The 12,975-nt window shown below is 44.5% G+C and overlaps 1 protein-coding gene across 1 annotated transcript in view; it reads right to left on the bottom strand.

Moving 5' to 3' along the window:
- The window catches only part of LOC124034061 (potassium channel subfamily T member 1-like), an 83,125-nt gene that overhangs the window by 15,495 nt on the left and 54,655 nt on the right, over positions 1-12,975 (bottom strand). Inside the window, 4 exon segments of the mRNA XM_046346772.1 lie at positions 8,767-8,939; positions 9,322-9,427; positions 12,030-12,049; positions 12,051-12,247. Of these exon segments, the coding sequence (XP_046202728.1) occupies positions 8,767-8,939; positions 9,322-9,427; positions 12,030-12,049; positions 12,051-12,247 (496 nt within the window).

The raw sequence follows: 12,975 nt of genomic DNA, 5'->3' as shown, positions 1-12,975 counted from the left end.
TTGCACCCACACTGCTCGTGCACATCTGCATTACCAAGGGCAAAAAAAGTCCTTTCTATGGTTATACCCACGTGGGTGATTGAGAGACGAACTGTGTTGCCGGTCGGTGTAGTAATAGTATGAAAGTATAGATGCTAATCACCATATAAGTTCAAAGATGAAAAAGCCCGGAAGGAGGAGAGATGACTAGAAACGAGTCGGTTGACCATTTTATGTGTGGATTAATTGTCAGAGTAGAGGACCTTGTGTATTTCAGGTAAAATATCAATTAATATATCAATTAATGTTTATAACCCAAATTAGTTAGCAACAGCAAGCTAGCTAAATAGGACAAATTAGCTAGCAAGTGAGAGTCCATCAGAGTTTCGCTTGCTCTCTTTCTGTTACCTTGAAGATCAAAGTCTTTCGTGGTTAGAATGGTTACTTCAGAGTACCATTCAGAAATGTTCTCCTAGAATAGAGGTTTTGGGCAGTTGTCTGTATTCTCGTCCCAGGTTTACATAATTTCTAGCTGCAGACTAGTAATTAGTATCTAATATTTGCTCTTATTCTGTAGGGATCGATAGTCTCAGAGTTGAACCATTTCCAGCCATGTAGCCAATGCTCCACGTGGTATGGTTAGGAATTCAATAACTATTCGCAGTCACAGCTCGCGCTGTGGGTTTTCTCAGTCTTGATACTCAAACCTGTGCCACCTTAGCTTACACCGAGGTATGCGTGGTCTAAACTATTCGCAATCACAGCTCACGCTGTGGGTTTGCTTAGTCTTAAGAGAATTTTCTTAGGAGGGGCTTTTATTCGTAACAGTAGAAGAGGCGGTTCCATGACGCCTGATCATGTCTGTGTTCACGGGCGGGCCAATGACTTAGTTCAACTTTAAAGGGAATACAATTCTCTCACATTAAAGGTTTAACATCACATCATTTCACAAATAGTTCATCTTTACTCATTCATTTTATACAATAATTAGATGCAAGCCTCATAACTGAGGAACCGGTATAAACAGAGTTATGGTAATGTGGCTGTATTGTCTTTCATGAGGTCACAAACATGAAACAAAATGGATCGGGTCGTAGCTGGCTTCTCCACCGACCGTTTACACATTCTCCAAAATATGGATATTGTTCAATTCTGGAATGTAGTATAATTTGGCGGGAGTTCCTTTGTTCTACTGTGAAACTCTCTCTCCATACTGCATGGCCAGGAATTTACGACCTGAGATAACAGAACCTGGGTGTAGGAGAGCGTGAGAAGCCACGATCTATACCTAGAAAGGGCCACGTCATGACAACGGTCACAAGACGCAGGCCTCCTTATTGTCCCTAGAATTTCTAAGCAAACAGCTGGAGGCAGGGCTTTCTCCTATAGAGCTCCAATTTTATGGAATGGTCTTATTTGACCCTGCTGGTCATCTATGGATGTTTGAACATCTTGGCCATGTACTGTTATAATCTCTACCCGGCAAAGACAAAAGAGGACTGGCCACCTCTCAGAGCCGGGTTCCTCTCTAGGTTTCTTCCTAGGTCCCTGCCTTTCTAGGGAGTTTTTCCGAGCCAACGTGCTTCTACATCTGCATTGCTTGCTGTTTGGGGTTTTAGGCTGGGTTTCTGTATAGCACTTTGTGACATCGGCTGATGTAAAAAGGGCTTTATAAATCAATTTGATTGATTGATATTACCATAGACTAGGCCTGGGCGATAAATCAATTATTATCGAGGTAATTACTTCCCTCAATAACGATATAAAAACGTTTAGAATCATTTTCGAAAATGTCAATATAGAATAATTAGGTGCAGCAGTCCATTTGACCTCTGACACAGCAGGAACGTGTGGAGAAGTGACAATATGCACGTGGAGAGGTATACGCCCACTAAAAACCACTTAGCATCTCGAGTGATGGAGTAGCCACTATTACCCACGAACAATGAGTGATGTAGGCGAAAACAGTGGCAGTGATCGCCATGGAGAAGGAGCAGCTTCCAACTAAGAAATGATTGATGAAAAAGGGTTAAACTGTTTCAGTTATTTGGAAGTGGTTTGGCTTTTTGAAGTCTGGCAAAGAGCAGAGCAATGTTCGGTGCAAATTGTGCCATACAGGTGGCTACCAAGTCTGGTAATACGACAAATCTTTTTCACCATCTGAAGCAAAATCACTCTTTGGAACATGCAGAAAGTTGAGTTTGCGCCACGGTATTGATAAACGCCCCTCAAGCACCAGCCAATTTAGGGATGTTTGCCCGAAGCAGTAAACACTGACAGCGTTTATGCCCCAACGAGCAAACATTGAAAAGGCACAAAGACATCACAAATGCTATAATGCACGCTACCAATTAGCACAATCGAAAAGCAAGGTTTCAAGAGAATTATCAATTTAATTGACCCCAGGTACGTGCTCCCTGGCCGCAAACATTTCTCACACCGCACTGCCTAAACTCTACCCCTAGTGTAGGGAAAAAGTTGAGGGACAGCTCAAGACAGATTTTGCTACTACTACCGATCTGTGGTCGCACATCAGAGCCTTATATTAGCCTCACTACCCACAATATTGACAAAGACTGGAATCTTCTAAATAAATGCCTTCAAACATCATACTTTCCCGACTACCACACGGGTGAAGCTATAGCAGAGGGGCTCATTGACGCTCTCGCCTCCTGGGGACAGATAGTGGTGCGAACGTGGTGAAGGCAGCTCAAATCAACAAATGGACCCAACTGCAATGTTTTGGACATTGTCTGCACTTGGCCATTGGTAAGTAACCCTGTCAATTGTGTATATTGAAGTGATTGGTTAGACGAAACTAAATGTGTATTTTTTTCATTAACTGATTAAGTAAAATATTACATTTGTACATAACTAAAGGGTTTATTGTGATTGAACATTTTATTAAAATCTCTTGATTTCTCTTAGAGTGGGTAAAGATAAACGGGTGGATCAAGCAATTGGAGTATGCAAGAAAGTGGTAGGTGCCTTTTCCTATTCGTGGAGAAAGCAGAGAGACCTGGCAGTTGCTCAAAAAGAACACAACCTACCCCAGCACAAGTTGGTGACAGAGTCACCTACCAGGTGGGGATCACGTCAAAAGATGGTGCAAAGAGTACTGGAGCAGAAGAAAGCCATTTCACAGGTCTCGTCCAGTGACAGGAAGAACTGGCACTTAGCTCCCACCTATACAGATATAGATGTTCTTGAGTCCATCAACTAGGCATTGACCCCACTCCTAGAATTCACAGATGCTCTGTCTGGTGAGTCTTATCTGAAGCCAGTACTACACCTGTTCAATACAGCGGTCATGAAACCTGATGATGGTGAAACAGAGCTCACCCAAACCACCAAAACGATAGTCATGGACTATCTGAATGAGAAATATGATGACCTCCTGGACTTATCCTCGTTGGTCGACCCTCGGTTTAAAACACATTACATCAAAGAGAAGGTGGACCACATAAAAGCAAGAGCTGTCTCAGAGATGGTCAATGAGGGACTTGAAAACACAAGCCCAGCACAGGGAGACATTGCTGCTGCTTCACCACAACTGACAGCTAATTAGAGAAAGTCACTGGGCAGTTTTTTCAAAAAGCCATGCTCCACCACCACAGGTCTTACTGAAATCCTGCTGATAGAAAAGGAATTCAGCTGTTACCTCCCAGTCTCCTGATGCTGACAGTGAAACCAATCCACTGGACTGGTGGAAGATCTACCCAAAAAAGCATTCCCAAAGTCAGCCACCTGGGAAAGCGCTACCTGCGCATTCCTGTGACCAGCTCCCCCTCAGAGCGTGTTTTTAGCACAGGTGGCAACATGGTGATCTGCCATAGGGCAGCTTTAAAGCCAGAGACCATAGACAGACTTGTCTTTCTTGCTTGTAACACAACAACCCCAACTCTGATGTGCCATTAGGCTAACAGTTATAATACATAGACTTGCACTATTTGTTCATTTTTATTTGATTTCTTGTTCATAACTTGTTTAGGGTTTATAGCTTTAAAAAAGTGGAGTTAACGTTATTTGTGAGTTCTTCTACTTCTGACAATAAATAAGAGACATTAAAGCCTTCGGTTTGTTCAGGCAGGCTTGAGTCTGAAGCAAAAATGACATTTTTAAAGTGATTTTATTCAAATTGTGACAATTATCATTAAAGACAGTGGATAGACTGGTCTTTCTTGCAACTTGTAAGACAACAACTACCCCAACTTCAACTGTGATGTGCCATTAGGCTAACAGTTATAATGCATATTGACTTGCACCATTTTATTGACATATTTCTTGCCCATGACTTGTAAGGGTTTACAAGTTGCAATGTTATTTGTGAGTTCTACTTCTGACAATAAATAAGAAACATGAAAGCTTTTGGTTTGTTCAGGCATTCTTGAGTCTGAAGCAGAAATGACCCTTTTAAGCATTATTTGATTAATATCGTGATAATTATCGTTATCGAATGAAAAATATATACATCATGATCATTTATTTGCCATAATCGCCCAGCCCTACCATAGACTGTATGTCATTACAGAGCAACATGGCTCTCTGTTTATCTACACAAATAAAACTTCGCTGGGGAGTCTTTTGAAGTTATTGTAATGAAATCCCTACTGAATTATTAGTGGCAAAAACATAATACACTTACATGCGCACGCACGCATGCACACGCGCACACACCTGAGTGCTCCCCAGCGCTCCATTAATCCTACAGAGGCACTGCCAGCAATGAATAATGCAGAAATCATTTCTCAACCTGCGTCACTAAAGTTAACCCCCAGGCTACTGCTATATAATAACCTCTCTCTCACTTGGTAACACTTTCTTTTGAAGCTACCATCGGTGTGTAATATATTTTACTGCTATAATTAAGCAATAAGGCCTGAGGAGGTGTGGTACAGCATATGGCCAATATACCACAGCTGGAGTGCCTGGACGCAGCCCTTAGTCATGGTATATTGGCCATTTATCACTAACCCCCGAGGGTATGTTTTGTCATACGGTCTGATACACCACAGCTTTCAGCCAATCAGCATTCAAGGCTCGACCCACGAAGTTTATAAGTAGTTTACCAACTGAATGTAATGCATTATGAAAATAACATACAAATCAAATCAAAATCAAATCAAATTTTATTTGTCACATACACATGGTTAGCAGATGTTAAATGCGAGTGTAGCGAAATGCTTGTGCTTCTAGTTCCGACAATGCAGTGATAACCAACAAGTAATCTAACTAACAATTCCAAAACTACTGTCTTATACACAGTGTAAGGGGATAAGGAACATGTACATAAGGATATAGGAATGAGTGATGGTACAGAGCAGCATACAGTAGATGGTATCGAGTACAGTATATACATATGAGATGAGTGTGTAGACAAAGTAAACAAAGTGGCATAGTTAAAGTGGCTAGTGATACATGTGTTACATAAGGATGCAGTCGATGATGTAGAGTACAGTATATACATATGCATATGAGATGAATAATGTAGGGTAAGTAACATTATATAAGGTAGCATTGTTTAAAGTGGCTAGTGATATATTTACATCATTTCGCATCAATTCCCATTATTAAAATGGCTGGAGTTGGGTCAGTGTCAATGACAGTGTGTTGGCAGCAGCCACTCAATGTTAGTGGTGGCTGTTTAACAGTCTGATGGTCTTGAGATAGAAGCTGTTTTTCAGTCTCTCGGTCCCAGCTTTGATGCACCTGTACTGACCTCGCCTTCTGGATGATAGCGGGGTGAACAGGCAGTGGTTCGGGTGGTTGATGTCCTTGATGATCTTTATGGTCTTCCTGTAACAACGGGTGGTGTAGGTGTCCTGGAGGGCAGGTAGTTTGCACCCGGTGATGCGTTGTGCAGTCCTCACTACCCTCTGGAGAGCCTTACGGTTGAGGGCGGAGCAGTTGCCGTACCAGGCGGTGATACAGCCCGCCAGGATGCTCTCGATTGTGCATCTGTAGAAGTTTGTGAGTGCTTTTGGTGACAAGCCGAATTTCTTCAGCCTCCTGAGGTTGAATAGGCGCTGCTGCGCCTTCTTCACAACGCTGTCAGTGTGAGTGGACCAATTCAGTTTGTCTGTGATGTGTATGCCGAGGAACTTAAAACTAGCTACCCTCACCACTACTGTTCCATCGATGTGGATGGGGGGTGTTCCCTCTGCTGTTTCCTGAAGTCCACAATCATCTCCTTAGTTTTGTTGACGTTGAGTGTGAGGTTATTTTCCTGACACCACACTCCGAGGGCCCTCACCTCCTCCCTGTAGGCCGTCTCGTCATTGTTGGTAATCAAGCCTACCACTGTTGTGTCATCCGCAAACTTGATGATTGAGTTGGAGGCGTGCGTGGCCACGCAGTCGTGGGTGAACAGGGAGTACAGGAGAGGGCTCAGAACGCACCCTTGTGGGGCCCCGTGTTGAGGATCAGCGGGGAGGAGATGTTGTTGCCTACCCTCACCACCTGGGGCGGCCCGTCAGGAAGTCCAGTACCCAGTTGCACAGGGCGGGTCGAGACCCAGGGTCTCGAGCTTGATGACGAGCTTGGAGGGTACTATGGTGTTGAATGCCGAGCTGTAGTCGATGAACAGCATTCTCACATAGGTATTCCTCTTGTCCAGGTGGGTTAGGGCAGTGTGCAGTGTGGTTGAGATTGCATCGTCTGTGGACCTATTTGGGCGGTAAGCAAATTGGAGTGGGTCTAGGGTGTCAGGTAGGGTGGAGGTGATATGGTCCTTGACTAGTCTCTCAAAGCACTTCATGATGACGGAAGTGAGTGCTACGGGGCGGTAGTCGTTTAGCTCAGTTACCTTAGCTTTCTTGGGAACAGGAACAATGGTGGCCCTCTTGAAGCATGTGGGAACAGCAGACTGGTATAGGGATTGATTGAATATGTCCGTAAACACACCGGCCAGCTGGTCTGCGCATGCTCTGAGGGCGCGGCTGGGGATTGCGTCTGGGCCTGCAGCCTTGCGAGGGTTAACACGTTTAAATGTCTTACTCACCTCGGCTGCAGTGAAGGAGAGACCGCATATTTCCGTTGCAGGCCGTGTCAGTGGCACTGTATTGTCCTCAAAGTGGGCAAAAAAGTTATTTAGTCTGCCTGGGAGCAAGACATCCTGGTCCGTGACTGGGCTGGATTTCATCTTGTAGTCCGTGATTGACTGTAGACCCTGCCACATGCCTCTTGTGTCTGAGCCATTGAATTGAGATTCCACTTTGTCTCTGTACTGACGCTTAGCTTGTTTAATAGCCTTGCGGAGGGAATAGCTGCACTGTTTGTATTCAGTCATGTTGCCAGACACCTTGCCCTGATTAAAAGCAGTGGTTCGCGCTTTCAGTTTCACGCGAATGCTGCCATCAATCCACGGTTTCTGGTTAGGGAATGTTTTTATCGTTGCTATGAGAACGACATCTTCGACGCACGTTCTAATGAACTCGCACACCGAATCAGCGTATTTGTCAATATTTCCATCTGACGCAATACGTAACATGTCCCAGTCCACGTGATGGAAGCAGTCTTGGAGTGTAGAGTCAGCTTGGTCTGACCAGCGTTGGACAGACCTCAGCGTGGGAGCCTCTTGTTTTAATTTCTGCCTGTAGGCAGGGATCAGCAAAAGGGAGTCGTGGTCAGCTTTTCCGAAAGGGGGGCGGGGCAGGGCCTTATATGCGTCGCGGAAGTTAGAGTAACAATGATCCAAGGTTTTACCACCCCTGGTTGCGCAATCGATATGCTGATAAAATTTAGGGAGTCTTGTTTTCAGATTGGCTTTGTTAAAATCCCCAGCTACAATGAATGCAGCCTCCGGATAAATGGTTTCCAGTTTGCAAAGAGTTAAATAAAGTTCGTGACAGAGCCATCGATGTGTCTGCTTGGGGGGGGGATATATACGGCTGTGATTATAATCGAAGAGAATTCTCTTGGAAGATAATGCGGTCTACATTTGATTGTGAGGAATTCTAAATCAGGTGAACAGAAGGATTTGAGTTCCTGTATGTTTCCTTCATCACACCATGTCCCGTTAGTCATGAGGCATACGCCCCCGCCACTCTTCTTACCAGAGAGATGTTTGTTTCTGTCCGCGCGATGCGTGGAGAAACCCGTTGGCTGCACCGCCCTGGATAGCGTCTTCCCAGTAAGCCATGTTTCCGTAAAGCAGAGAACGTTGCAGTCTCTGATGTCCCTCTGGAATGCCACCCTTGCTCGGATTTCATCAACCTTGTTGTCGAGAGACTGGACATTGGCAAGAAGAATGCTGGGAAGTGGTGCGCGATGTGCCCTTTTTCGGAGTCTGACCAGAACACCGCCGCGTTTCCCTCTTTTTCGGAGTCGTTTCCTTGGGTCGCTGCATGCGATCCATTCCGTTGTCCTGTTTGTAAGGCAGAACACAGGATCCGCGTCGCGGAAAACATATTCTTGGTCGTACTGATGGTGAGTTGACGCTGATCTTATATTCAGTAGTTCTTCTCGACTGTATGTAATGAAACCTAAGATGACCTGGGGTACTAATGTAAGAAATAACACGTAAAAAACCAAAAAACTGCATAGTTTCCTAGGAACGCGAAGCGAGGCGGCCATCTCAGTCGGCGCCGGACATGTATATGAATACCAGGAATACTGTGTTATGCATTTATAAAGGCTTTTATAAGATTCCATAAGTCATTACCAATGCTTACAGTCTTAAAATGCACTTTGAGTGTTCTATAAAGCACTATAAATGCATTATAAACAGGTCGTTTTTCAAGGATGTGTTAGCTAAAACCCTTATAAAGAAGCAGAGTGATTTCTTACGGGTAGTCTAGTAGCAGTACAATAGGGTTGAGCTCTTTTCTGGGGCGGTAGTAAGCACGTAGAGGGACGATGAAGTTATAAAGGCCGTTCCCTGCCGTCTCCGCGGATACTATGATCAGCTTGTTCTTAAAACCATAGGCCTTGGCATCCTCAAAACTGTTGTGTCTGCAACCCTGGATATGAAAATGAAAAAACATGTTTTTTAATTATGTTTAAAGGTTGTTAATGTCTGTCATGTATGTAAGTTTTATTGGATAAATCTTAAGGCAACTTTTGTTTCCATAAACAAACTATTCCATAAACTATTGTGTTGGCAATATACAATTATATGTTTCTGCTCTATTCTATTATTCAAGGCTACAAAGACTAATTATATTATTCACACAGTCAACATAACAAAGAGGAGCCATAAAATTGTTTAGACACAGCACAACACAATAAGGATACAATGTAATTGTTTACGGTCCTTGGAATAGGATTATGTGGCTTAACAAGAGAATAAAACCACGTTTGTTTTTGCACAACAGGCCTCCTCGTGTACTTGTCTCTACTCACCTTGTCCAGCCGAAGGCAGCAGAATGAGGCTTTCTGAGGTAGGAGATGGCACAGGGTTGGAGAGCTGCCAATGTATGGGGAGTTGGGAGGGTATCCTTTCACAAAGCTGAGGTAAAATAACAGCAAAAACACACACATGCAGAGAAAGGCTTGAGAAGAAGCAAGAGACCAGAAACTTTAGCAACAAGGCAATCGATTGAATAATCAAATTGTATTTGTCACATGCCTCGTAAACATCTTGGTGCATCCATACTGCTTTTACTGCTGGAGTCTTTGAAACATGCATGTGCCTTCCTCTGACGTCGCCTAGCATAGAGGTCCTGGATGGCAGGGAGATCGGCCCCAGTGATAAACTTGGCCGTACGCCCTACCCTCTGTAGGTGTCCAAACTTTTGGATGGTACTGTATATATATATATATTCAAAGCTTTGCTGTACTGAAGGCTAGCACAGAGGAGTGATGGATTGCTACATACAGTATTGACTGAGTGAGTGCATCCTTTTTACAAAGGCTTGTCTACCACATGGCCACGCAGGTGCACTGTAGAACAAAAAGCTCAATTTTAGTCTCATCTGACCAGAGTACCTTCTTCCATATGTTTGGGGAGTCTCCCACTTGTCTTTTGGTGAACACCAAATGTGTTTGATTATTTTTTGTCTTTAAGCAATGGCTTTTTTCTGGCCACTCCTCCGTAAAGCCCAGCTCTGTGGAGTGTATGGCTTAAAGTGGTCCTATGGATAGATACTCCAGTCTCCGCCGTGGAGCTTTGCATCTCCTTCAGGGTCATCTTTGGTCTCTTTGTTGCCTCTCTGGTTAATGCCTTCCTTGCCTGGTCCGTGTGTTTTGCTGGGCGGCCCTCTCTTTGCAGGTTTGCTGTGGTGCCATATTCATTCCATTTTTTTAAATAATGGATTTAATGTTACTCCGTGGGATGATCAAAGTTTCAGATATTTTTTTATAGCCCAACCCTGATCTGTACTTCTCCACAACTTTGTCCCTGACCTGTTTGGAGAGCTCCTTGGTCTTCATAGTGCCACTTGCTTGATGGTGCCCTTGCTTAGTAGTGTTGCAGACTCTGGGGCCTTTCAGAACAGGTGAAAATATACACATACTGAGATCATGTGACACTTAAATAAAGTCCACCTGTGTGCAATCTAACAAATTATGTGATTTCTGAAGGTAATTGGTTGCACCAGATCTTATTTAGGGGCGTCATCGCGAAGGGGGTGATATATATATATATACTGTATATGCACGCACCACTTTTCCGTTTTTTATTTTTGAGAATTGTTTGAAACAAGTGTTTTTTGTTTTTTTTCCACCAATATTTACTATTTTGTGTATGTCCATTACATGAAATCCAAATAAAAAGCTATTTAAATTACAGATTGTAATGCAACAAAGTAGGAAAAACACCAAGGTGGGTGAATCCTTTTGCAAGGCACTAAGTGACCGTTGAGAGGGTGTGAGGGGGAAATGCCCATAGGGGGAGTAGCAGGGAGCAGGTAGCTGACTAGTGATGGCTGTTCAGCAGCCTGATGGTCTAAGGGTAGAAACTATTGGCCAGTCTTCCAGTTTTTGTCATGATGCTTCAGTACTGCCCACGTATGAGTGATTTAAGCAGGGAGAACAGGGCATGGCTTGGGTGGCTGGGGTCCCCGATGATTTTCTTGGCTTTCCTGCGACACCTGGTCTTGCAGGGGTCCTGTAGGGCAGGCAGTGTGCACCCAATGGTGGGTTAGGCTGCACGTATCACCCCCTGAAGCACTTTGCGGTGAGAGGTGGTGAAGTTGCCATACCAGGCTATGATGCAGCCCAACAGTATGCTCTCAATGGTGCTCCTGTAGAACACTCCCGTCTCTCTCTTATTCTCCAACTCTCTCTTTTCCAGGCAGCAGTACATCCAGCACCACGCAAAGCATGGAAGCTAAACATGCATCATGCATGGAAGGTAGAGAGCATAAAAGAGTCTGGAGGCTAGGAGAGGCTAAATCATGTCTTGCTCTGCGAGAGGAGAGCGTGTAGTGGCCAAGACTGCCCTAAACTACTGTGTGCTGAGTTGGGTTGTATGGGCTGAGACAAGCACTGTGACATTGCCAGAAGCACAGCCAGACACATGCAATATGTTCTGATTAGTAGCAGTCTCTTGCCGCAGTGTGTCATGGCAGAGAGTGTTATTTATGTAACTGTGGTCTAAGGGCTCAATGTTATGCACTGAAAAACAGAAAGAAAGGAAGAAAGGCATAGAGAGAGACACAAAAAGAGAGAGAGAAACAAATTAAGAAAACGAACGAACGAAAGAAGGAATCCAGTAGTCTAGCCTACTCTTAACACACAGATAGATTGAGACAGGACAAGTTACTCAGATCCTATGATTTATGATTTGAGAAGGAGCCATATCAGGTGGAGAAGCATGCTACCTTTCATTCATCAGACACATCCATCACCCACACGCCACCTCAGTACCTTAAGAGATCACCACATAGGTTACTTGTCATTACCTACACATTCCAACTCAATCCTTTCAATCTCACACCTACTACCTTTGTGACATAAAGTCAAATGAGCGTAATCCACAGTCACCCGCTCGAACCCCCATCCTTCCCACACACAGTAGGAATTTACTGCAATCCACCAATTTATTCCCGACCCGCCAAAATAACTCCTACACCCCTCCCCAATCCTCTCCTCCGTGATCGGACACTCACTCTGACACCGACGAGCCCTCCTTCGTCTGAGTGGTTGGTCTCGTCCTCTGATTGGTCGCTGAGCAGGTCGCAGGGCAAAATGGAGGAGGAGTCAGCTATCTCCAGGACGGGGGCAATGCTGGGTCGTCTGCTCCCAGCGCCGTTCTCTGTAGGCAGGGTCAGTTTGCTGCAGTCCTCTGGGGGGTCCGCCGGGTTCTGGAGGTCCATGGCGACCGTCCCTGGAAAAGGTGGTAGAATGGACCGTGAGACAATTATATGTGATGCTGTAAAAAGCCCTAGTGTTAGATAGATGGAATTCATTGTCAATGACATTGTCCATTTATTGATAACTGTTTGAAAAGAAACTTCTGTGATACTTCCTATTAAAACACTATACATAGAGCATTTTAAGCACATGATGTTGTCTAGTGATGATACTCATGATTCTTTTTAAAAAATTGAAATTAACCCGCACAGCAGCCATGTGTCATTACTTTTGGTTGAATTAGAAATCTTTGTCTTTTGTCCTTCCCCAAAGCGGCACAATCATCCATCAAACTCATATTCCCTCTACATTTCATTTTATTTATAGTGGACTTTACAGACTACTTAACAATATCTGGGTCGTTCCACGTTCCACGAAATGGTTGCCTTTTTTTACCCCCTTTTTCGTGGTATCCAATTGTCTCATCGCTACACCTCAAATCAAAATCAAACTCCAGTACGGGCTCGGGAGAGACGAAGGTCGAGAGCCATGCGTCCTCTGAAACAAAACCCAACCAAGCTACACTGCTTCATAACACAGGACACATCCAACCCAGAAGCACCAATGTGTCGGAGGAAACACCATACGCCTGGTCAGCGTGCACTGCACCCAGCCCGCCACAGGAGTCGCTAGTGCGCAATGAGACACGCTAGGCCAATTCACCCCATGGACCTCCCAGTCGCGGCCGGCTGCGACAGAGCC

The sequence above is a fragment of the Oncorhynchus gorbuscha genome, linkage group LG04 (assembly GCF_021184085.1).
Source record: "Oncorhynchus gorbuscha isolate QuinsamMale2020 ecotype Even-year linkage group LG04, OgorEven_v1.0, whole genome shotgun sequence".
Taxonomy (NCBI): Eukaryota; Metazoa; Chordata; class Actinopteri; order Salmoniformes; family Salmonidae; genus Oncorhynchus; species Oncorhynchus gorbuscha.
This window is presented reverse-complemented; position numbering and strand designations above follow the sequence as displayed.